Consider the following 27380-nt stretch of genomic DNA (forward strand, 5'->3'; position numbering starts at 1 on the left):
CTTTCTGAAAAAGGAGATATCTAGAAGTATGATTTATGTAATTATACTTTCACTTTAAATTTTTAAGAATTTAGGAAAGAGACAGAAACACTCCTTTTAAGCACATCAGCATTATGCATCAAATGGAAGTTTCTGTATCTTTCAACATCTGAACTATTTTTCTTACTCGGGTGTTGAAAAGCCAAGTAATATATTTTCATACAAAACCTGAACACCGAATAACCACCTTTCTCATCTTAAGCACCCATAGAGTCCCAGGCTGTCACAGAGCTTAGACTCACAGCAAAAGGACAAATCTGCTGCCATAGACTGAATGGAAGTAGATTATTTTGCACAACTAAGACCCTATCTCCTGATTTCAGACAGGATAATTCAGGTGGATAAATCCAAACACCAAGTGCACTGGGGGTGGGGGTGGGCAGAGAGGCCAAGATACGGCCAGAATCCGTACCTTGCTGCCATTACCCTACCTTTGTGTGAGCCCTATGGAAAACCTCATTCACCTTTTCTTACAAGTTACTTGTTCTGTCCTTCAAAATTCAGAGGCCTTTCAGCCCTTTCCCATGGCGACCCTGCCCCTTCTTCAGATCCTGATGAGTACTAAGCTCTGAGGACTGACCTTGGCTTTCTGGGTTAGCCTGAAACAAAGGAAAAACATTCACTTTGTTCTTGTTTACCCTGTGATCCTACACACCACTGTGCAGAGAACGGTCCATAAGTTCCTGTGTGGTAAATCTGTGCTTCTGTCTTTCCTAAATCTGTCTCTTTCACTGCAGTGAAGTCAAAATCATATTCCCCCTCCTTTCTGAGATGGCTACAGTGGTTGATCTGCACCAAATGGACCAATGCTGAATTTATTTTATATGCTAATTTACATGATAGCTGCATTCGTTAAAGAGAGATCTAGTGTTATTAAACTCCTGTAGAGTAATTGTGATTGAAATTTGTCCATGAGCTACACACAGTTGAACCTCATGAACCAGAAAAGGATTTATAAAAGCTATTGCTTAAGCACAGGCATGTTGTTTTTAAAATATCTGAAACTATATTTTATACAGACAGGATAAAACAGAGGATGAATACTATTTACAATCTGATTTAACACTCAATATACGGAGTAACAATAAAAATATGGAAGAATGGGAAAAGAGGTGAACTTCTTCAATTGAAGACTATTAATTTCTCCTAGAGCAAGATAAACTTCACTCATGGAACTTCAGTGAGTGTCGTGCTAATCCTAAAACAGAATCAGTAAGATTTTTGTTTCTTCATTGCAACCTGTGAAACTATGGGTCTATAAACCTATGCCTGAGTTTCCTGTATTAACCTTCCCATTTACAGGCTGAAAAGCAGAGGTCAATCGGAAATCAAAAAGATGAGTATAGGAAGATGGAGTTTTTATTTTAGATTTCACTACTCATTTAAAGGTCTAACGACAAAGCAAGAATTTATTTTATTCTGTTAGAATGGAAAGAGTGGTATGAAGGAATTGGACCTGTGTAGGATGGCCTAATCGAGACAAAAGCTTGACATTCATTAACAGACAATGATCATGTGAAGATGGAAAAGGTTTACATGGAAGAAAATAATAATGCAACATGAAGCCAATTAAAAATCACGAGATACAAACACATAAATCTAATTACTTACGAAAACATACCATACATACAAAAAAATCCTTGCCTCCACCCAGTCCTCAGCAACATTTATTTTAAGCACCGATCAGAAGAAATTTCAGAACACATTTAGTAGAACATATCTATCTAACTTTTAAAAATCGAAGTTCTTGCTCAGAAATACCAAAATATGTCTGAGTTGTAACTATCCTTTAAGGATAACACTGCTTTGTACAGTAAAAAAAAATACAACCTGTTTGCTTAGTAAATGCTATTAGTGATGAATAACCCATCAGCTTTCTATAACGTGTTCAAAAAAGCTTTTAGGGTTTTATTGGTGCTCAGTTCTGATAATTCAGCTTTTAATGCAATCAAGAATATCACCAGGAGCTACTTAATTAATTCCCCAGTGCAGCATGAATTTAATTTTCAATGACTTTATTGAGAACTTTTTTTTTAATTTTACAATGAGAAACTATAATCACTGGTACACAACTTGCAAATATTTCAAACAAGACAGCAATCTCCTATTTTTTTGATTTTTTCTGTTCCAAATTCAGCTCCTGAGATGGATTTTCTGCTTCAACTTCATTTTCATCTTCCTGTAAAAGAAAATGAAAACTTGAACATTAATCAACTTATTGAAGAAGTACACTTTTTGTACTTATGCGTATGTATAGAATTCTGCAGAGACTTTTGCAATCTTTTGCCTGACCAATAAGCAAAAAATGTAATTTATTCAAGCATTTGATTTTGCTCAAGAGTTGAAATAAAGTTCATAAGAACACTCAAAATTTAAACAAGCCTAACCACCTACATTTATAACAGAAGAATAATTTAACAAGAAAATATATCACTGATGAATTTACTGGATGGTTACATAAAGAAATGACTAAACCATACATGGACAACAAGATATTCAAATGGCTGCAGCAGACAGCATTACACACCTTTCCTTTGTTCTTGACCAGAGGTTTTGGCTAAATTACTTTCAAATGCAAGAACTTTCATCATTGTTCTAAAAATTACTTTTGAAAAGCATCTGCCATTGAAAAATGTTTCATTTTTTTGAGACCAGATACGTTTATTTCACCATTTGATAAAAGACAATAAATTTAACTTCAGAGACACTTTATGTGCTGCAGCATCATATTTTTGTCCCATCTAGCATACTTTCTTGACAGGTCTGCCAATTTTCCAATTACTTGTACCACCATATGTTATCTGAAGATCAGTCAGGTCTAAAATAGGAAACATGAGCGTGTCAGGCAGCAGCATGCTTACAATATTCTACAGCTTCAGCTCAAAGAGTTGGGCTCATAATTCACTATGGGTTCCTCCGGATCTCACTGAAAAAATGAAGTGACATCATAATGCCTGTTTCCATAGGAATGGATACTATTTTGTGTCCAGTGCATTCTTGTGACCTCCAAAGTATAAATTATGGAAGACTGTCAAAACTATTTTATAAGGCAACTTGTAACCCATTGCATCATGAATAGTTCTTAGCACACATTCAAAGTATAGATAGTTTTCCTGCCTCCATTTTAATTCAATATACAGAGAATCTTCCTCATTCCAAAAACACAAAGGAGAGCAAATGAAGAGACTTCTGGGAACGAAGTCGTCTCCTGCCTGCTGTAACACTACTCATCACAATTCAACACTTGAGAGAAAAGAAATGTCAGGGACATTAGGTGGGACCCAGGAACTAAGGGTGCAGTTTCCTGCTTTAAAACAGCAGCTTCTTCCTTCTACAAAAATAACTTTAATTTTTTGCCTCCTAGTCCTCCTTTCACCATCAAAGGGTGTTTTATAAGGATAATTATAACAAAGATTTAGAGGTACAAAATATATAGGAAGAGCACGTGGGCAGCACAAAATAGAACAGCAATGGAAAAATCTCATTAAAAAATGTGGTCTTGTATTATGTTTCACAACGCTAAAATAAAATCGGGGAGCTAGTTGTTCTATTAAAGAAACATACACTCCAAACCATTCTGCTTCTAAATCCTTCCCTCTTCTGGGGATAGGCTAGGCCCTGAGAAATATTTACATGACTGACCACTAAAGGCTAAGTACTTTTTTTGCCTTTATCTTTCTGGACTGTCATCTCTTCAATTACCTTGTGGCTTTTTTAGTTCAGGTGAGGAAGCATGTCTGTGAATGTGTGTGAAATCAAAGATTTTTCATTGATTGAAATTGCAAGTGTAGCATATATTCACGGGAGTTTAATGTGTAGTACGCACACAAAGGTCAAACTTCTAAAGAAAATAAAGGCAAGGCAGAACAGGAGACAACAAAGGAGCAGTGTGTAACTAAGCTTAGATGTACCGCTTACAGGTGACAAAGAATATAGCTGAAAAGAAAAAGCCACCCACAGAAACTTTTGGCTGCTATAGAAAAACAGCCAGGTTCTTTCATGAAGGATTTGACAATAAAAGAACAGCAAATCTGCATGTTTCTGAAGGTCCTTACCTACAGAAGTTGTATCCCTACTGACCTCAATGCCAACTAATCCACCTTCCTAGCATGCAACCTGCCATTATTCCAATGTTCTGACTTGCGCTCCCTCACACAGGGAATATAAACCCTACACAATCATTCTTTCCCCAGCACATTTGACAGACTGCTTAGGGCTTCCTCTTCTAATAGAGGGAGCATGCAGAAATTTCAGACACTACAGGAAAAAGACCTGGCCATACCTTCACTGAGCACTACAAGAGGGTGAAGGGATATTAGGCTCAATACTGAACATCAGCTTCCCGAGCCTATTTTTTGCAGACAAAATGGTTTTATCCAGTGAAAGTGGTTTTGTAACAGAATCTTCTGGCTTTGTGTAGACTTGAAATGTTTTAATTCTGTGCTCATAAGGTCATGCTTGCTGTCTGGCAGTTTTTCTAGGTTACAGCAGCAGCTGCAGTGATCAGTGTTTTCTGAGATGCAGAAATGATGGCTGAGTGGCTATGGTGAGTCTAGGATTTGCTCTGTGTGAATACTCAAGATGGAAGCATCCGCTTTGGGATATTTTTCAGTACCAATACTCTCCATTGTTCATCTTCTATTGCTTCAACCAGGTAAAACTTATCCAAACAGGTAAAATCTACCAGGAGAGTATAAATTGGACTTATATGGGCAGATTCCCACACACAAGTCATGCAGGTCCCTGACTGATACTTTGTTCTTTTTTGTTATTTTGATAATTTTATGCACAAAAGCTTTCTGAATAGTATTGCATTAAACCAAGCTCCACATAGGACACCTTAATGTTTTAGAGGCACTTTTACTCCATCTCCACTTTCCAAGAACAGAAACAGTCACATTTCATTTTGAAACAGAAATCTCAGTATCATATTTCTGCACATGGGTGATTGCTGCGCAAAAGGCAGAGTAATGATGATCTTTTTCACAGTATGAAATAACAAAGGGAAAAAACTTTTTCAGATATGTCTTCAGCCAGATCAGTTCCCAGACCTGTCTGTGCACTGCCACAGTGCTGGCACAAAGAAGATGGCAGAAATGATTGGTGGGGGACACTGGAAAGTATGAACCACCAGTTCTGGCACTCATGCAGGCTTCTGCCAGAAAAGAAGCGACAGCAGTGGTCTGAGAATGGCAAACTTACTAACGACTGCAAATTATCAGAAAATTTTGAGCTGCAAACTCCTATGAATTATAGGAAGTGCAGTATCACTGTCAGTATACTTTGCAAGGATTTGAACTGGCGATTTAGAGCACACATATTAACCATAGTCCAAGATGTGAAGACTCACTGTTCTTTCAGATTGCTGACAATGCATAATTTATATGACATTTTTAATCTTTTTTTCCAGTAACCCAAGAGCTGTCCCAACGACTGCACACAGAATACTGAATTGCTTGGAGTTTCTAATGTCATTAATAATGTTTGAATTTTCAGCTAAATAGCCTCTATAGCCTAATTATCAAGAAATTATGCCAAACAGACTACAGATTAAACTTATTTAATATATTTGTTTTACTAATTACCACCTATCATTATTGTCATTATAATACTTTCAATTGTGACAGATAGCAAAGGAAAACCTTTTATTTTCATGTTATCTGTTAAAAACCAGTCCATGATGGAAATGTGTAAAGTTGCTATTACCAATGGCTACAGAGCAGATAAAATACTGAATTCCAATTTCTGTTTCACAGAAATTCAGTTCACATTATTTCTACTGATCTCACATCTCTATTTTATGTTATCATTTATTTACTTCCAGCTACCTATGACTCTACTGTCCAGTGCTTTCCATCCTAAAAATTCTGAAACAGAGAACAGTCATTTTGATGTTAAAATGTTCAATGATAAAAACAGTTTTTTGCTAGCAGATGCCACAAATCAAATTTCTCTCCGTATCTTTCCTGACCACAGACAACCATAGACTCAAATCTTACACAGCCAATTTTGAACACACTCTCCTAAAATACGCCTCAGCACAAATCTGGTGACTTGTAAGAGTAGCAAAGGGAAGTGAATCCCTCAAGACTGTATTAATACTCTTAGTGAAAAAGTGCATTTAACAGTCCAAAGATTAACTTCATGTTGAAACGAATGAAGTTCACTAGTCTGGAATTGTTGTTTTTTCAGGTTTACAGAACCAACAGTGGTAATGAAAAGTGCAACGGGCTTTATAAAGTCTGTTAAACCCAATGCCCTGAATTGAAATGTCAGCTCAGGAGCTCCTTAAGCCGCTGATGGCTGGACACCTCATCAGCATAGTGATGATGCTGATGGATTGATGGACCTTCCACATCATCTTTTTTTCCTACATCCTTTCCCCAGGCACCCCTCCTTTCCCTTGATGGAAACAAGGTATTGGATTAAAGGGTCCTTTGGATGCTCTACAGATGCCTTCAAATGTCCTATGGCCATCTCTTCCTTCGAACTACTTAGTCTACACTTCCTAGCCCAGCATTTATGGATCACAGTAACAAAATAGGGCCTAGAATTTAAAACTGAGACCCTACAATCTGCCATCTAAATTGAGCATTCAGTAGCTTTGCTGAAGTTAATGGGAATACTTCAATATTTATATGTTTTTAGGTACCAAAAACTAAAGGTAAGAAGTTGACTTTTAAGATCCTATTTCTGAAAATTTTGATCTGACAGTTGAGAAGGACTGTCATATAACTTCATCCCCTTTAAAAGCATGTTTAAGGTCAACTACAAATGGTGCTCTGAACAGAGAATAACAGGTCCCATGTGTAAAGTTAATTTTGTAGTAATTATAACACAATATTCCCCTGTAGACAAATTCTGGGTTGAAGAAAAAAAAAAACAACCTAGAAATAGGGGTTTGGGTGTCCTTTTCTCTTTTCTTCCCCTCCAACCAATTTAATTCTAAATGTCTAAGCATTTCTTTTTACTCCATTAGTTAATGATATGAAATCTGGAAGATGACAGTGAATTAGACAATTCTTAACTCTACAGGGAATCAGACACTACTCTGTATGTAGAACAGATCACACCTCAATTAACTGTGCTAGGAAATGCACCAGTTCACAGATCTGTGCATTACACCCCACCTGTAATTTCTGGAGTCGCATTACAAAGGTATGCTTAATAAAATAAACTTACTGTTATGTGCTTTGCAAGCTGTAACCCATATTCTAAACTTAATAAACAGCTATATATTACAGTATGCTGTAAATGAACATCTGAATAAGAGAAGGTATGCAAACACAAAAATATCCTACTATACTGAGGAATGACTAAAGGGTTCTCTATGCTGCCACATAATCTAGAAATTTAATCTCAGAAACACTCAGGACCAAAGTCAGATCCTATTACTTTTCATCATAACTTAACCCAAAAGACCTATAATATGACTAATGTACTAACCTCCAGTGAGGCTGTCCAGCTGGTGTTTCATCTCCTGCCTCACAGATTCTAGCTAGCAAAACACCATTTAGAAGTAGGTAAAAATACTTTTAATACTCTTCAAAAATATATTGGGGGGGGAAAAGGGACTTTAGAAACTATGAGAGCTTTTCTTTGTGTATGTTAAAGTCTAGCTTTACAATGTCACAGGCCAAATTTGGAGGAAAAGGAGTTTCAGGGCTAAAAACTGGGAGTTCAGTCAGCCTCTGTTAAATCAGCAAAAGGTGAGTATCCAGCACTAAAATTCGAAAGCAATTTTTCTTCCAAAGCCTAAACTATCTTCTTCAAATGTATTACTGACAACCCTTACAATGAAGAGTGGTGCAAAAATACAGAGTACAACTGGAACAGTTCTTTACCAATGGACATTAGAAGCAAATACAAATTTCTTGTGATAGATGACAGTTTTCTGTCACCATAGCTCCGCAGTGATAAGGCAGCTGTTTTGTTTCCCAGGAAAAGGAGACCCTTGCTACATGGATCATTTTCATAGTGACAGTCTTGACAAGTTTGACATTTGCTTCATGAAGTATTCTGAAGCAGCCATCAAGAAAATGCCCCCTGTGGGACCACTGGCAAGCTGACAGTCATACCCTTTAATGCACATCTCCATTAAATCTTACTGTCAAATCCCACCAAATTCCTACAAGGAAATCTCTGCTGAGCTGGTACATCAGAAAATGGAGCCTATGAATGAACTAACCATTATAATGTACGTAAACATGGCATCAATTAACTGGAAGCAGCTCTCCACCCCGGTAAAAAGAGCAACGTTTAACTGATGGCGGTTTCCTTCACCGATGCAGTACATGGCATCGTGCTCTAGGTGGCAATGCGAGACTAGGAGAGCTATTTTTATACTAACGCTCTTACGAAGCTACAAGCAGCTGCATGTTTATCACAAACTCTTTCCTTTAACTTGCACTGGCACAAGAACTTTAAGTCTTTTAGAAATGTTTGTCAGTGTTCTGTATTTTCTATTTCCTTGTTTCTAATTCTGATTATACAGATAAATGTACCATCGCAAGAGCCCTTACACTCAAATTTCATTTAACGCTTAGTACAGAAGTGGAATTTCATGCCAGATTTCAAATCCTCCATCTGTTTCTCTCCTTTTTAGGAGGCAGCCATTCCACTGAGTGGCCCTTTTGGCTGACTGCCACTACAGTTGGGATGCTCTTCAGGGCAGGTGGTGCTTGAAATCCAACAATTGTTTTACAAGTTCAGCTGGCTCTCCTTGAAGAAAGTAGAGGAAAATGTTTCCTCTTTAACAATTTGAGTCTTTAAAGGTTTAGGTTTATGAACTTTAGACTGTATCTAGAAATGCTTAGATATCAGAAACCTGAAACATCAACTAAGAAACAGATGAAAAGCAACTTTAATGGGATTGTATGATGCTTGTATGGGATGGGCATCCTTAATTTCCAGTCCAGTCTCAGAGTGCACATTTGCATTAATTTTGAAGCCTTCCAGTCTGACACTATCCTGATTAAAATCCTTTCTAAGGCAAAACTGTCTCTCAATTATAATAATTACATCTGTGTATATATAAACATAAATATGGAAACCTCAATAGCATTTTCTACTTATGTGGCAATATAATAGTGATTTTTATTAATTATAAATTAAAACAGAAAGTTCTACTTTATATATATTCATAATACTACTGCAGAACAATATTCCATAGCCTAGAAATACATTTTCTAATCAAGATTATTTTAAATATTTATGGTTATACTCCCACCATATTTACACTATACATTTACTAAATTATAAGCAAAATGTCTTCCTGTTTGTATTCTTCATACTGAGAAATAAAATGGCTTCTTCTTACATAGCTACCTGAGAACAAAAGGTGCTCAGGCCAACAATAAGGAATTAATAGCTCCTTTAAACAATTTTATTTCTAAGTACTGTTTAGTAAAAAAAAAAAACAACAAACAAATAAGAGGCTACTTTTTAACTGTGCAATGGTTAGGCTATACATGTATCTTGGCAGTTATTAAATGATAGCTGAAGATCTTTTTATGCTTTAACTGTTTTCACAAATAAGTTTGGCTATAGACAGCCTTTTACCAAGAGGTCTGAGCATTCTTTGTTTCCAAAATTATTAACAACATCAAATCAAAAAGTAGGCACAACTGAGTTATATCAAAATGCTTCTGTAAGTTACAATCAAGACATGCTGCCTACAGTCGAGGGCAGCTGAAAGACATCACTCTAAGCATCACTGAAGTACACAGTTTTATGGAAAAAGATAGCACTACCATATGAAAGGAATAAATTTATCTCAATTATAGAGAAAATCTAGACCCTAATGAAAATGTTTTAGGAAAAAATGAGTGCATTGCATGCTTCTGACCAAAATTAATTAGAGTTTTAATGTTTTACATTTCCACCATAATTCTTTAAATGGTGCGTTTATTTCATAGTAATAAACACTCGGTTCATTAAGTAAAGTTCAAAATCTGTGTTAGTCGCTACATTTAACAACCTTTGGCCCTTTTCTTCAGTATTTCTTGATTCAGGTTTCCAAAGCATTGAATAAGCAATTGAGGAACACAATTAAATTTCATGATTCTGCATATTTAGGATTTTATTTCATCTAAGACAAAGGGCAATTAATCTACCGCTTTATACTGAATTCCAACTTTTGTGAGCCATGATAGATACTGAAATGAACTTACAGGAAATGCTTAATTAAATTACTGTAAAAAGCATAACTGAAGTTTTTTCTTCCTTTATGACAAAAGAAAATGCACGCTTAATTAGAAAAAGTCTACTGCAGTATTATAAATTCAATAACTTGGGAATTCATTAAAATATTGCTATAATGTGACAGCTAACAATTCAGAAAGCTTTTTTTCCCTTTCTTTTATATTTCATCAGAACATTTCACCTGAGTACAGCCATGAAATTCTGTTCAGGCTCAAGGCATAAAAGATAGATCTTTGAATGGAGTTAATATGATGACGTAGGAGTCTGAACAACACAGCAAAGGCCTTTATTTTAGTTGCCTATTTTCCAAAATATAAGTAAATGCTGTTAAAATGGCTTTAAATTTGTTGTAATGCTGAATGCCTATATTTAGTCACAATCCACGAAGTTGCAAACAGAACTGATAGAAATGAATGAAACTGTAGGAGTAGATGGAGGATAGACTATGACAGCAAATAGAACCTGTGCTACTGAAGAAGAAATCAGAGATGGAAGAGACTTTTGCTTTTTAAGAAAAAAAAATCCACTATTTCTTTCAGTAGGTCTCCCCAAGCACACACTGATGTTTAAATTCAGAATACAACAACTAGACAGACATTTCAATGATTTCAACATCCATTAAATAAACTCCGCAAAAGAGCATTTCAGGCTAGGACCAGATCCACATCTTCATGCTAACAACCCAGGTGCAATCCCTCACAGAAGACCTACACCTTCCCTACTGTCATCATTCATTTAACCTGAATTAACACTAGCACTGCAGACCTAACCAGAAGTTAAAATCATTCCTTTATAAGCTGTATAAACATACTTTTAACTTGACAATATAACCAAAACGTATGGCTGTGGACCTGAAATCACTCAAGACAAGAAATCTATGGCTTTAGAAGTGGGAATTAAGTTGGTTTGATGGCAAAGGAAGGCTTGTAGATCTGTTTGTTTTTATATTTTGACTTTCTTCTGTATTTGAAGATAGAACTTACTGTTCTGACCCTGTAATGATGCCTGAACAGTCCTGTTTCATGCAACAGATTAACTCAGCTGTATTTGAAGCATCAAGGGAGCATTGGTAATAAACATAGCCAATTTTGAGTCAAAACTATAATGTTTAATATACCAAGGTTTCAACAGTTTCAAACTGATCAACTTCTAAATCAAAAAAATAATGTATTAGGTTTAACAGTAGAATGAATTCTCTTCAACCTCCACTCATCTTTGCATTGCCAAGTGAGATCCTAAAGCTACATGTTATTTAATTCAGTGGGTATACTGAGGGATGTTTTGGTAATTTGTCGTGATCGTGATGTTGCTTCACTGTAATTTTTTGCAGTCAGAATCTGATGAAACTCTTTCAACTGGAAATAATGCAATGTCCAACCATTTAGGGTAATGCTATCATCAAAAGGAACTTCACAAAAACCTGCCCTGTAAAAGCAGCATCTGCCTCCAAACACACACTGATATCCTTCCAAAATTTTTTCTTGAACAGTATTTGTACACTTTGTAAAAAAAAAAGATTAGTTGCCTTTCAGAAATTTAGATTCAAATTAATTGACAAGCCTCACCTTGGCAAAGGTAGACACCACAATCAGGGTTCCTTACAGGATCACTGTGCATTTCTTTCTGATAAATCTAGAGGTTATTGTTTCACTATACTACATCAAAGCCATCTTCTGGTTTGTCAATGGCTTGCTTCCCATCTCTCCCCGCCCTCCAACAAATCACATATAACTTTGTTAGAAGAGTGGGAGGAAAAATACTTTGATGTGATTCAATTACTGGAAAGCTATATTCTGAAAGATTCCCAAAGCTAGGGAAATTTGGCTATAACTAATTAGTGTTTTGCATATTTATGGTAGAAGAGCTCATTACAGAGCTCACATTATAAATCATTATTTATCTACTTTTTCCTTAAAACACTGAAGCTACTTAATATAATTTGTTGGAACTCCCTTTGAAGCTCACTAAACTCCATTCCTCAGAAGACTACTCACTCAGAAGTTTTTTTTGTCTCCCATTATGTTATATCACAGTGTTGCCAAGACATATTATTATTCACAACCATTAAGGGCCACAACTTGCAACATGTGTATATGCATCATTACATTCAACTCATCTGATCACTGAACTTAAGAGTACTATTTAGTGGGGTTATGTATGAAATAAACTGTAGAACAAGGCTTCTCTGGAATGGAATACTGAATTTAAACATCCCTTGGATCAAGCACAGCATTTAAATAATGGGTATTTAAGAGGAAGTTGAGGGTATTTTCAGAGGGCTATTTTTTCCTTAAATCCTGGTACTGCCAGTCAGCTGCCTCTAAAGAGTTCCTACCCCGCACCTTACGTAGGGTCAGCAATGGCCCGGCAGCAATGCTCGGTAGTTGCTGCTCTCTGCTCTTGTGCAATAGCTGCTCTCGTAACTGTCAGTGTTACCTAACAATATAAAGCAAATGCTTACATATTCATTCATTCTACTTAGCTGCGATCTATTTGCCTGTTTTTATTCATTGGCTTTTCTCTTTCTGCACATACAGGAGCTCCAGGAATTGGATATCATTATTCTAAGAGTTAACAGCCAGTAACTCTTTGAACATTTTCTGTTTACTGATGATTTAAGATAATGACCATATGTCTCCTTTACTCACAAAACAGAACAGGTACTAAAAAAAAAAAAAAAAGTTTATGTAGAAAAAACAGGCTCATGCTGTCCTGTGACAAATGCTACCTAGTGTTTGATAGAACTCGTTTTGCCTGCTTCCTCTCACTTAGCTGTACCTTAGACAACGCAACACATCCAGAAGTACAAAAGCCTGTAGCACTGCCATTTAAACCAGCATTTAAATTTAGAAACAAACATCTAACTATACTACTTCGTCTGCCAACATACTTTTAACATATGATTATTAGGAATATGAGGACTATGAAGAAAATACAGCAAATGCTGTCTATTTTGGCAGATAACAAATCAAGGATCTTACTCTTCCTATATTAATTGATGCTTCCCTTTGTTTATCAGTACTCTCCTTACCATCACTGACAGTTACTGGCATTAATCATTTGTGAGTTGAAGTGGACTGAAGTATTTTCAATATATTTAAATTCAAGGAAACCTTTCAGGATGTAAGTTTCAAGATGTAAGAAAGGGAAAACTTTAAAAATTTCGTTAGCTGTTGCTTCCTCTGTCCATTCAAAACCCCCAAAATGATGCCTTTTAAGATCTAGCTATAGAAAGGTCTCTAGCTCCTTTCAAGATTTTGCTGTTCAATTTGATAAATGGTAATATATTGATATAATATTTATTTAACTATGATCTTAGTAATCTGAATCTTAGCCAAGTCATATCATGCCACATCCCATACAAAACCAGCTGGAGAGTCTGATCTTGCAGAGTCTAAAATCAGTTATAAAAAAACTGAAAGAAGGACAGAAGTAAAACATCATAAAACTAAGTGAGTCAGGGTAATGGCCATGTACCTCAATCACATTTTTGTGACAAGAATGGCTAATAAATGAAGAACGATGAAAAAGTGATTATCAGCAAATTGTATATAAAACTATTTCATACAGAAGTATTTTATATTTCTTTATAAAACAAATATACCAACTATACAGGACAGATAAAGAACCAGACAGTTATTGCAGATACTTTATCAAAACAGTACTGGGCCTTGAGGAGTTAGCCTGTAGGGGAGTGCTTCTGGAGGGGAAGCAGAGTTGAGGTCAAGGTGAGAACTTCCCATATGAAGCATGGTGTGTGGAGAAAACTGAGAAAGCCTCTGCATAGTGAACTGGAAAATGTCACTGGAGGACAGGAAGAAATGGCAGAGTGGTATGTAATAGAATTTATTATCTAGAGGAGGGTCAATACAAAAACCAGGATAAAGCTAATGCATGTGTCCATAGTAAAGTAAGGTCTGAGACTCAGATGAGGAGTTTCTCAGCTAAAATCTCTGACATTTTTCCCCCTGCTATAATATGTGTTCGGCCTGGAGGGTGTGGAAATTGAACTCACTGCTATATTAAAGAACTTATCCATAAAATGTGAATAATAATACTTTCAATGTCACGATGGAGCTCTATGCATGAAAAGATTTATTTAAGTGCTAAGTGCTGTCATTGTTATTACATTCAGAAAGTACAGAAGGCTTTAAAAGCATTAACTTTTCTAGTGCAGAACATCACCTGTTCTTTCTGAAACCAGCAAAGAAGACATAAAATGAGTGCAGTTATTGCACAAAATTGTCTGGTTTTAAACTTTGATGCATATTTTTTGTCTCTAGGAAAAGTAAACAACCATTAATAGCAGGAATTTTATTATACACGATATGGTATAGTTTGCAGCAAGCTATAAAGCATATGAAAAACAGTTCTACTTCATATAAACTTGTTTTTCATCTGGAAATTATTTAATTGGAAAGATGCTTTGAAAGCAATCAGAAGGCAATGCATAAAAAAGGTGTCTGGTTTAGAATGATGAAAAGAAAATGGAGTCAATTTTTAAAACATAATGAAATAAGGAAGTAACTACCAAGTCAGCACTAATACATCAGCCAGCGGAATCAAATGAAAATGATGTGTCTATGCCTCTTTTTCAGAACGACAAGAACCTGCTCTCCAAGGAAGACCAGATCCTAATCGCATTTAAGTGGTAGTCAATATCCTCTCTGTGAAAGCGGCAGGGGTCAGCCTGAGTTAGGTCAGTTTTTCCTATGTGAATATACTTTCATATTTAGGCTGTCTTGCATCGTGTGATAATTGTTAAGGTTGTGGCCCAGAATTACGTCTTTGGGTGCACAAACTTTTGGATATTTAGTATCTGATTCTGGATTTTTCAAATGTGTTGTTCATGTCCCGTCATGTGCTTACAACCAAACTCTGCTGTTTACTTAATGGACAGTGGAAGTTTCATACACAACATTCCCTTCATCCAAGAACAGCAATAATTCATTTGCCCTATCAACACAACATTTTCAGATGCAGTAAGCATCGCCTACCTATATAACCAATTTTTCCTCTTGAAAATCTTTATTTCACTGAGAAAAATAAAAGGCAGAAGGTTCTTTCATATACATAAAACTTTAATTACAGGAGGACTGCTATTGATACTGCCCAACAGGTTAAAATGCTTGCTCTGAACAGAGCTGTCACTAATACAGTATTTACATTTACAACATGATTTCTGCATGACTGGGATTGTTCCAGGCTGAAAACAACATTTTTAATACCATAAACAAACAAGAGATGAATGCATAAAATGAACTGTTTAACAGGGGTTTATATACCCCCTGTGCATTGTATTTGGAAATGAAGTCCTTAAACTCAGAGGCGGAGGGATTCTCCGTGGATTAGAAGACAGACCCGCAGTCCTTTCAGCAGCATCCTTTTATACAAAATTTGGCACTAACACTCTGTTTGCTTCAGCAAATGACTTCACGCTTTGTCCTTTTAATCCAATTTCCACCTTAATATAGACTAAAGTGCAGTGAAAATACTGAAAGAGGATGCCTGGAAATGAATTGTGTTAGAAATCTAATCCAGGCGGTAATCCAATCCCACACAGTCAGCTCCTCATTAACTGAGAAGTTTAACCCACAGATAGATTCATAGGAACTGGCATTCAGAACTAGCTATGACCAGATATAATTACCACACATCAAGATATGACTCAACAAAGCAGGTAAGAGGCTAAGGCTGACAAAAAGAAGAGGAACTGGGACTCTACTGAAAGCCACTATAATTGATTGTAATGCTTATCCCAACTTGAATAGCTTGGATTTGTAGGTTATTATGGCATTAGGTACTTTGCTGGTGCAGCCCATAAGTGTATAAGCTACCCTATTCAGCAAGAGCTTCCTCATTAGCAGGTATTATCTCCTCTTTTCTATAGGCCAAAGCACCCATGCGTACCCTAAACAGCTGCCCCACAGCAGACAGGACCCTATTCAGGAAACCCTTATTCATATTTCACTGTCATGGACAACAATAATTTCCTAGTCAATGGACATTGCTAATTTTGTTTTTTCTTTCTTAGACTGATTAACCACAGGTAACAACTTGGACAACGTCCCAAAAACAACAGACACTTGTGGATGCCAGCAGCTTGCCATCTATGTGTCCTGGCAAAGAAGGGCCAGAAAACCAGCATCACCATGTCTCGCTTGCAGAATTTCAGGGTCCATTGATGACTCAAAGGCAACACAACATTGCTGCTCATTGTGGATATTATGTCAGACTTTCAGTCAGCACAGTGAGATTCACCAAGTATTTAAATAAAAAATAAAACCCCAACAGTCTTTCAGCAACTTAAACATGATGAAAGCATCCCACTAAGATATTCCCATCACAATATTCAGTGCCACATACCTTTTTATCCTAGCCAAACTAGTACCTATTCATAGAGGTTTCTGTCTTTAACGCATGCTTTGAGCAGAAGCAGGAGAAAGAAAATGGTACCCACCCAAATTAAAAGCAGATATCAATAAGGTAATGGATTACAGTCCTGCAACTCAGAATCTGCAGAAAGCACAGTGAAAGTGAGTCAGGTGCCAGAGCTCACTGGCAGCTCGCTCTAACAACCTTCAGTATGTAACTGTAGCTCTCCTACTTCCCTTCACTGTGGGAAAACATGACAAATATAAGCCAAGGGTAGGTAACTCCAGTTAATTCTGTAGTCTGTGGATCCATGCTAAGTGCTCAACTGGCTGCTGCCGGCAAAAAGGAAATGGTACTTTCTTCCATTTGTGAAGCAAACATTTTCTTAGTTTCTTTTGCATAGCCAAACTTGTGAGTTTTATACACTTCTCCACAGAAAGGATATTCTTCCTCCATCTCAATAAAGAAAAATAAATTGTTCCTTAATAATTTCTACAATTTCTCACAAGCTATAAGGATTTTGTTTATACAGAATTTTTTCAAAGTTAAGCTGGTAGAAGCAAAAAAGTGTGCAGGAACAAGGAAGAAGACCCAAGAAAATGGAAAATACATTTCCTGGTTGGGATAGAGTCAATTTTTTTCCATATTAGCTTGTATGAGGCTATGTTTTAGATTTGTGCTGATAAAAGTGTTGATAACACAGGAATGTTTTAGTTCCCGCTGAGCAGCGCTTACACAGAGTCAAGGCCTTTCCTGCCTCTCACCCCACCCCACCAGCGAGCAGGCTGGGGGGGCACAAGGAGCTGGGAGGGGACACAGCTGGGACAGCTGACCCCAACTGACCAAAGGGACATCCCACACCATATGGCGTCATGGTCAGCATAGAAAGCTGGGGGAAGAACAAGGAAGGGGGACACATTTGAAGTAATGGCGTTTGCCTTCCCAAGTAACCATTACGCGTGAAGGAGCCCTGCTGTCCTGGAGGTGGCTGAACACCTGCCTGCCCATGGGGAGTAGTGAATGAATTCCTTGTTTTGCTTGGCTTGCACATGTGGCTTATTAATCTGTTTTATTAATCTTAACTCTTATTAATCTTATTAATCTGTCTTTATCTCAACCCACCAGCTTTCTCACTTTTGCTCTTCTGATTCTCTCCCCCATCCCATGTCGGGTGAGTGAGCGAGTGGCTGTGTGGGGCGTAGTTGCCAGCCAGCGTTAAACCACGACACCTGGCAATATTCTTTCCAAGGTGATTTGAACTGCACTTTGCCTGCACTGGCTTTCAGCAATAAGCTAGTATTCTTGATTAATGAAAAGGATTTGCATTTCTGGCCCATATAAAAATACAGGCCGTATCTGTGATTCTCTTTTTCTTGTCATTTCTCTGAGTGATTGAGGTGGGAGGTAAGATTTTTATTTTGTCTGAATAGTTTTATTGAATGCAACACAGCCTTCTCCTGCTCCTTGGGTAAAGGCACAGATATATTTTTTTCATTTTCAAGGTCTTATCCACTGATACCAAGAATAAAAGGGAATTTTCTCCATGTCCATTTGGTTGTTTTGTTTTGAGTTGCTAGCTTTATGTAAAAGCAGGTGAAAATGTCTCAAGACCATACCACCTTCCTCCAACAAACTATTTCTTTTTGCTGCCTTCTCAACATATGTAGAACTTCACCCTTTGGCGGATGTTTCATCATCTTCAGGCTTTTTTCCTTCTAGCTTTCACAGCCTACTTCACAAAATTCTCATCTTCTTAACCAGGAAAGTTCCTGAAGATTCTTAGGACAATTTTTAAAATCTTTATGGTATCCTTTCCTTTAGACACAAGCTTTCCCTTCTTCATTGCTGTTCTCTGTCTACTTCCTTAAAAGAACATCTTCTCTTGGTTCAAGGGTAAGGTAGAAATAACAGCTTACCACTTATAGATATGTTCAAGGTGGGGGGACTGAGAAGATTTTCCTAGAAAGGAAATATCTGGTTTGCTTTTTTAAAATTATGAATCATAATTTGTCCTCTGATCTGACATTTACTGAAATCCAAGAGGAAACACTGAAACAGGCACCAGTTTCTCTAAAAAATTAGAAACACATTTGGGGACTACAGCAATGTGTTCCAACTAGAAAATCACCACCTATGGCGTCCGTTTTGTAATGGTTGACATAGGCACCAAATATTTCACTGATAAATGTAATTTTCAACTCAATCATCTGTCATAAAGACCTTTTAAGCCAGGAGTCCGGTTTTGTGATAGGGGATAGATGAAGCAATATTTAACCTCAGGTTTATTCTGTTGAGCAACATACTTTATTCACTTCACCAGGAATGACTGGGAGTCTAAATTTAAACATTTCAGATGAAAGGATACAACACAAAAAATTAATTTTCCAACTGACTATATGTCCAGCATTTTTGTTTGTTTGTTTGTTGTACACAACGGTCCATTTGTCTATTCCATAGCCAGTAACAGCAGTTGCCAGACTTCAGTCCTTATTCTGTCCTCTGGGAAGAGAACTAGTCCATGACTAAATCACTGATTCTCACTTAGCAGCATCCAGTCACTACTCATTCGAGTATTTTATTTTATTTTTCTTCTGTACCTGGAAAATTAAGCTTCCCATCTTTTCATGCAAAAGGAATTGCAAAAACTGAAAGATTTTACTAGGGTTGGGATGGGGTGGAGTAGAGAACTCAAACTGCATTTTGCTGGTCTATTTGCTGGTAAGCTGTTACGCGAGCCCTTGTCCCTAAATACTTTCTGGACACAGTGACAGATTTCTATCATAACTTTCACAAGCCAAACTTTTTAATGTTTTAGAACTCCCATCACATTAATGTTTCATCACTCTGAAAAAATATTTAGACTCTAACAGTGATAATAGCAGCAGTGTCTCAAGTGTTACAGATTTTCTGAGGAATACAGCAGGTTGTAATCATATTTATATCAACTGAGATAATTTTTCTAACTAACTTTTATAGACAAAACCATCCTTCTTTTCACTGTGCCAGATTCATATTCCCCACTAACCCAAAAATGTTAAATGCATAACTGAATTTCCTTTCCACAGGGCATATGATCTCATAACCCATGGCAGGAAAGGATAAGAAGAGTCAATTGACAACAAAATGTCATGCCTGTCCGAACAAATGAAAGGCCAGATCTCCTCATAGCTTGGCTTCTGCATCATTCTCCTGCTTTCTACATTAATGTCTATGAGCCAGTGATTTATCAAGCCCTGCAAAATCAAGCAGCAGATAATCTACAGTTAACTATTTTTTTCAAACTCTCTGAGAGGCAAACTTGGGCATATGTGGTCTAAGAAATTAGCACTTTAGATAGAACTAGGTATATTCCTCCTGACTGTCTCCACCAAAATACCACTTTCAAATGCAAGACTGACTGACTTGCTGAAATTTCTAAGCCACGCACTTATAGCTAGCTGGAACGCTATTCTGAAAAGAGCAATATGACTTGACTTCTGACCAGTGGTAGGCTTCCTTAATGAAGTTTTTTGGTGCTGGAAGATGTGAAGCAAGCTCCTCACCGAGCATTGCGAGGATGTGAATTCTGATGCTGAAATGCAGAACTCACCACCAGTCAATCAAAGTTGACCAGATTATATGATCCTGGAGCTTGCTTGCCTCAGAAGTACTGCTGTATGTTTGAAAAGTATGAAGGAAATAGCAGACTGTGTGCCTGCACAATCTGCCATGAAGGCATCATACTTGTTCTGCAATGTAGGCAGGCTCCTGTGGTTCAGGAAGGGATAAAGACAACCATTTCTCAGTACTTCCGTTTCAAAGCCCAGAAAGCTGACATGTAATGGTATCAATTCATCTGCTAATCTTATCCGCTATCTTGGAACAGTAGATACTGAGACTTTTCCAGAGCTATGTGCTATATGCAACTATATGCACTGGTAGCCTAATACAGTTTTTGTCTGATGAACTTGTCCCACAGCATCGCAGAGCCAATTCTTTGAAAGATGCACTGTGAATGCTAAGTTGGTAGCATGTCTCTTCATAGCCAAAAGCCAAACACATGCTACAGCCTAACATGAGTGCCTGATTTCTGACAGGTATGACCTTGTACTTCAATACAGACATACCACCATATAGTATCTCTCTTATACTGAAACAGAAAGATATTTTAAAGGAAACAACAATGGACTGCTGTGAATTCTAAGTTCTTAGCATGCATTTTGTTGTATGCAAGCAACTGAAAACTCTAGGTAGTTCTTCAGAAGCAGACCCATACAGATGCAGACAGATCGATTTTTTGGAATCAAATGCTGAGTTTATTGATTCTGAATTGTGTGTTTTCCACTTAGTCAAGGTTTATTTTCAACATCAAATGTCTTCATTTTGAGTAGAACAACAATGACAGAAAACCTTTTACCCTAAAAGAGTTTACAATCTCACTTGGAGCAGTCGGTAGAAAATGGCATGATTCAATCGACTCCCCACCTTTATCACTATTAATTTATTCAGATTCTTCATAAGGTAAGAGGATCCAGTGGATCTGCAGGACAAGACCAAATATAAATGGTTGCCTGCTGTCCATAACAATATTTCCAGTATTACACTCCTTGTAAATCGAGTATGCAGAATTTATAGATACAAACATGACCGATGCCGTTGCTTCTCTCTAATAAGCAGTGGAACCTGCCAGTTAAAAGAGGTTCTTGTTCTACATGTAGGCAGCTGTTTGGGTTGAAGTACTATTTTAATTTGAGGTCCCTTGAGGTGACTGATCAAAATTCATTGTACATAAACAGCCTGATCTTAAAAAAGATGCCTAAAAACCTGAATGAAATGTGAACAGAGCTAATAAATTCATTTTTATGCGGTTTTATACAGAACCGTTGTTAATTTCAACGACCATGACTCAGATTCATCCTTCCTGTGTTTGAGCTCTCTGAAAGTTAGACAATTTATTTACACAAGGTGCACTCGGTGGACAGTAGAAGGAATGCCCAGAACATAACTCATCACGCTTATCTTCCACGTTGATTTTAGGATGGGATAGTGCAGCAATTCCCTAACACATATGCTAAAAACATTACGGCAAGGACAGATGGCAAGCAAATGGAGTCACCCCTACAGAGTGCCCATCCAAGAGTACACTCCACTCTGTCTGTAAATAATCACAAAAGGTAAAGATTCAGAGCCTGTAGGAACTGGAAATATTTACAGAAGGAATTAAAATTAAAAATGCAAGTTTCTTTCAAGCTACTGATCATGCAGTATTAAACAAGTTTTATTGCCTTATCATAGTAATTAATTTTAGTTTCAAATTAATGACATTCTTATCATGCCTAAGATGCTAATGCAACTTGACAACAGCAAATACCATAAGATTGCTTACTTTATTCATGTCACTAGCAGGGACAAATGCATAGCTTTACAATAATGACCTTCCTAACATACTAATTGCTTCCAAAATGAAGAACAGCTTCTGTGTTTCTGTCATGGAAAGGAAGGATTCATTCTCACATTGTCTTTTAATATCTGATTTTTTGAAGAAAACAATTACCAAGTCTCTAGGCAGCAGTTCTAAACTGAAATGCTTGGTATACCTCATAAAATTATATTTTCTTAAGTTTCCTATTAAATACATGACCTTACAAAATCTTCCAGCTTGTTTCAACATCAGTGTGATGTGATACTAGTCAGTGATTAAAGTTAAAATTACTGCCGGAGAAAAAGCACTTGGAGTTCAAAGTAAAATTCTCATATACCTCAGAAACACTGAGACGTTGTTTCTGCTTTCTACTTATTTGCAGCCTGTGATGGATGCTTTGGGTCTTTTGTGAGTGTGACTGGCTCCAGAAAAGAGATGTCTCTTCTGACCAAGTGCCTTGGACAGCAGCTCTCAGAAGATGCGCACTCTCCAGCTGCAGCTGGACTTACGGAGCAAGTGGCTGTAAATGTGGGAGGTGCTGCTGCTGCGGCAGCTCAGGGCTTGGGGAAGGAGCACTCACAAAGAAAGCATGAAACGTAACCACTTGCCCCTGAATGGGACGGGGGAACATTTCTCCCCTTGTCAGAGAATGGCTATATATGACCCTTTAAATGAATTCAGCAGAACAGGTGCAAGGCTTCATCACATAAAAGTTTCCTCTTGTGCTATTACTTCATTACAAATAGTACCACACTTTCCTGCATTTTCTTGTTAAAGAAACTGGAAGCATAGCTGAAAATGTGTTAAGATACTAAACCGTAGTATTTGTGTATAAAATGCTTCATTAAAAACATATTTTGAATTCTAATTACATTCTTATTAACCCAATTATTTTGCTATGTATAGATTTAATATATTTAAACATAATTATACACTGTAATATGCACCTCTCCTCTATTATGTTTACTGCTAAGGCTAACTGTAACTAAAGAGTTCATTGAAATATTCTCAGTATACACATACGTTATGGGCTTTTTTGCAGCTATATCACTATTGTACAAAATAGTAAAGTGCTACGTATATCTTAAGCTTTCTATAACAATAAAATATGTACCTTTAGATTGATACTAAATAAGCATCATAATTTCTTAACGTGTCCTAAATAAAACATTCGCAGAATTAGTATGAAGTTTACTGCAGGCTTGTTTTAACTTTCACTTGACCTTTCCTTTACAAAAAAGGTTTTCATATTCATATATACATTCCTGTTGAAGATGGGGTTAAACTTGTCAGAAGCATTTTAATAAAATACTGAAGACCTCCTTTAATTTATGGCAGATATATTTTCAAGAAGGAAAATGCTGATATTATCTTGGTTATAAGCTCACTGCTGAAATGATTTAGATATTCTTTTTCTTTCACACAGTATCAGTATAAAGCTTTTCTTTGCAGGCAATGAATTATAGTTGACACTTCAAACCTATTCTATCAGTATCTTCTAGTTCAGAAAAATGAGAAAACATAAATATTTATTCTATATATACAGAAAAGACACAGGACTCTGATAAAAATGATCCATTATGGAATGATGAATAATTGTTACATGTGTCACACATAGAACAGCAAAGGGCAAAAAAAATTTGCCACTTTTTAATACGAGGATTTGAGGTTATTGTGTAAATAAAAATGCAGTCATTTTATCATATTGAGCTGATAAGTGTTTAAGCCCAGTGATTTCTGATGACATTCACTTCATGACTACATGGATGATGAAGCCGCCTGATACAGACCTTTGGTCTGATTTGATGAAGTCTATTAATGACGTGCTTTAAAAGTGGAAAAATATTTATGTAAACAGCCTTCCTTTTCCCAGTTTACATGGGCAACACTTCTCCAGCTTAAGCTTACCAATTAATAAAACTAGGAATTCATTTGTTCCATTAAGCGATCTGTTCACTGTCTTTAATCTTGTTTCTATTACTAACTTAAGTTTCTATATTATGCAGAGAAGTAGAGGCTATTAGAAACTGCTGAATAATAAACTCTGTAAGAAAAAACATGAAATTTCCCAATATTTGAAACAATAGTATCAGTCTTACTATCAGTCTTTCCTTTTAAAAAAAGCAAACCCCTCCTGTTAAGTGCAAGCCCTAGCCAAAATGCAGTAAACATTAATATAACTTGATGTTTTAAAAATTTTTTATCCACAATGTTTAGTTGTGTGTACTAGAAATGGAAGCTCTTTGAGTTACGGATAATTTTTTTTTTTATTCACTGCTATTAACCATATAGCCCTCATGACAAAATCAAAATGTATTCACATTACAAATTATAGAGTTAAAAATAAATACTCAAAATGAAAAGCTCTTGGGGTAAGATTGCCATGAGAAAAGCATGAGATATAACTGAATTATTCGCTAATTTGTGTTATAGGAGCTTCACAGACTGTAACATAAAGACCTCTTGCTTATTAAATTCAAATTAAAATGCATATTGATTTGAATTAAAATAAACTAGCATTCATTCAGTAAATGAAAATCAGGAAGTTCTAAACTTATAATACTCCGGAAAAATCAGCTAAGCCATCTTCTCAAGGTGCTATATTTGTATTAAACAATGAAATATAAACATAGATATTAACTTAGCAGAAAAAAAAAAACCAGAAACCACACCACGTGTGCAATGATGCATCTGAAAAGTTTTAATTTTTGATGCTATTTCTTGGCTTCATCACTCCACCTGGACACTAGCAGGTTAACTTTTGACATAAAGAAATAAGGAGCTGCATTGGGTAACACAGATGTTTATACAGCCGAGTTTCTTGTCACCTTCAATGGCCACAGGCAGATGCCTAAGGAGGACTGTAAGATGAAGGCAAGAAAAAGATCAAATTTATCCCTATTAGTTTCCCAAATTAAATGTTATTACTAAATACAATAACTTTTGAGATAAAGAAATTTCACCTGGAGTACTTGGTATCATAGGAGGAATGTAGGAAACAGACTTTAGGAATGGTGATATTTTAAAGAGCACTATAGATTCTTCCACCTTTCAATCTCAGATAAAATAGTTCAATTAGAAGTTTATTTTCAAATTTTCTCTAAGTGTTCAGTGTTTCTACATGAGATCTTGAGGAAGGGATGAAGAGATAAAATGGATTTCCCTCCATGGCATACGAAGAGATTTTGCAGGGTGTCACACTTGTGGTGAAGAAGGAAGTTTCCTCTACTCAATCTTTCTTACCAGGAACTGGGGTTGGGTTGATTTTTTTTGTAAGTTTTTATGTGCTTCCCCTTTTGAATAACTTGGTGCTTCTGCAGATACTGAAAGCTTTCTCAAGTAACAACATGACTTCAAAACTGGGTTATTTTTACTCTGCTGCTTATCAGGCAAAAATATGAACAATGGTGAGTTTTGGATTATCTACAGGCTCTCAATGACACTGCATCATTTCTGCCTCTATTCCCATGCCAAATACCACCCTTCAAACTACAAAGATGGTGTTAAAACAAGCAACATTTTGCAGAAACCAACATCCAAAATTTTGCACTGCATGCACACACACAAATAATATTCTATGGCTGACTCCATTTTTAAATGCTGACTTATTGAGATCTTTTTCCCAGAGCTAACTATATAAATAAACCGTGAGAAAATGAGAATACCAACAAGCATCTGAAATGCAGAAAAATTTCTGTGCTCCTTTTTCATGTTCTTTTTTTTCATGATTCCTACTGTTTCATATCTTGTCTTCCATTTTGAGTACTATACCTCCCAGATTCAGAACTACATTAGAACAAATATGCCCTTATTCTTGACTTTGTGATTACTGCTATACTTCTCTAAGAAGGTATTTTCTAAAGGCCTGTCTTTATCCTCCTAAACTATGGATATTTACCTTCATAATACCCACCCTGTGTGACCAATATTGGATTAACTGAGTTTACTTATAGTGAGTGCCTACATGCAAAAAGTCTACTGAAAATTTGGAGGAAACTGAAGTACAGTTAAAGGTACGGAAAACTTACAGGGAACAATTCTGTTGTCATTCAGTTGTGCAGATTTAGGGCAACTCTCTACACTGACTTCTCATTTTGGAATTTCGTTTGTGAACCTCTCCCGAATTAGAACCTACTACTTAAATTTACTGTTTTAGGAGAGAGGATGCTCAGGTTAGAGTCCTAGATTTTAACGTGGTTCTCTAGACCTTGCTGAATCCAAACCAACAGTGACAGATTTCAGACAAGCAATGTGTGGATATGCCTCTGCGCGCTAATACTCTAAAAAGACTTCTTCTGATAAAGATCACAAAAAAGTCACAAGAATACAAGCACATGAATACCATTTTCTGTGCATTCCAACGCCCGCAGTTCTTGGTACCAAATCACAGTATAAATTTTGTGTAACTAATCACCTAAGAATTTTACAAGTAGTAATTGATCCCAATTTGCAGAAAGAAGACCAGGATTTTCATTAGTAATCACATTAAGCAGTAGCTTTTAATTGTAGTCAATCTCCTGAACAACCCAAATATGACAAACCTTCTCTTGCGGGGTAATCTGAGAGGAAGGACTGTGAAATGAGGAAAAAGTGCTTCTTTTGCATGGATAAATACAGAAGAACTGTCCAATACACTAAAGCCAGAAACACCCATAGGTATTTTGAGGGTTATTTTAACTTAATTTTTTCTAGAGCACTGAAATTACAATGCAGTCTCACTGTCAGTCCTGAACCGTTTAACTGCAGGCTGAAGAGGGAGGTCCTGGACCAGAGCTATGCAACCCCTCCACTCTCCATGGATGTCACCCCATCGTCTGCCAGATCAGCCCACCAACCCAGCTCACTCATCTTCTGGTCCGACAAGACCAGCAGGTGGGCTGTGGTAACAGACTGCCCTTCCAGCAGCAGCGTGGGCTTGGGCTGGTGTAAAGTGACTGAGGACTTGCTCTGCTGGCTACTGAAGTGCAGGGCATCTCCAGGCCCCCGTCTTAGCCAGCAGTGAAACACATTCCCCTAGGTTAAAGCCTGCTCTGGGTGCCCTGAAAAGCCCCCTGCAAGCATCTTTCTCAGTGAACACTGGCACAATCTGAGGAGGTTTAGACAAATAATTTTAGCCAGCTAAGTGGTGCAATAGGCATATCTCCACCTATTTTGTGTAGATGGAGAATACTGAATAATACCAGAGCAGTCCCTTATGAGAGGACAAAAAAAAGTCTTTTTATTAGCAGAAGGCAGGTGCTAATTTTTGCTACTTATCATCAATTTCCTGTGCTGACTTCAATCAATTTAAACAAGCATCTTACCAAAGTAAAACACATTGGGACTGGATAATGGAGAACCAGCTTCCAAAGTTACCACTCCC

At 36.9% G+C, this 27380-nt stretch overlaps 1 protein-coding gene across 3 annotated transcripts in view; it reads right to left on the reverse strand.

Annotated features, from left to right (window-relative positions):
- Positions 1–2037: 2037 nt before the first annotated feature.
- The window catches only part of PHF14 (PHD finger protein 14), a 166491-nt gene continuing 141148 nt past the window's right edge, over positions 2038–27380 (reverse strand). For all 3 annotated transcript variants that reach the window (XM_064444533.1, XM_064444531.1, XM_064444532.1), the window contains one exon: positions 2038–2218. In XM_064444533.1, the coding sequence (XP_064300603.1) occupies positions 2144–2218 (75 nt within the window). In that variant the 3' untranslated portion in view covers positions 2038–2143. The remainder of the gene's footprint in view (positions 2219–27380) is intronic.

This window comes from Phalacrocorax carbo, chromosome 2, assembly GCF_963921805.1.
Source record: "Phalacrocorax carbo chromosome 2, bPhaCar2.1, whole genome shotgun sequence".
Classification (NCBI taxonomy): Eukaryota; Metazoa; Chordata; class Aves; order Suliformes; family Phalacrocoracidae; genus Phalacrocorax; species Phalacrocorax carbo.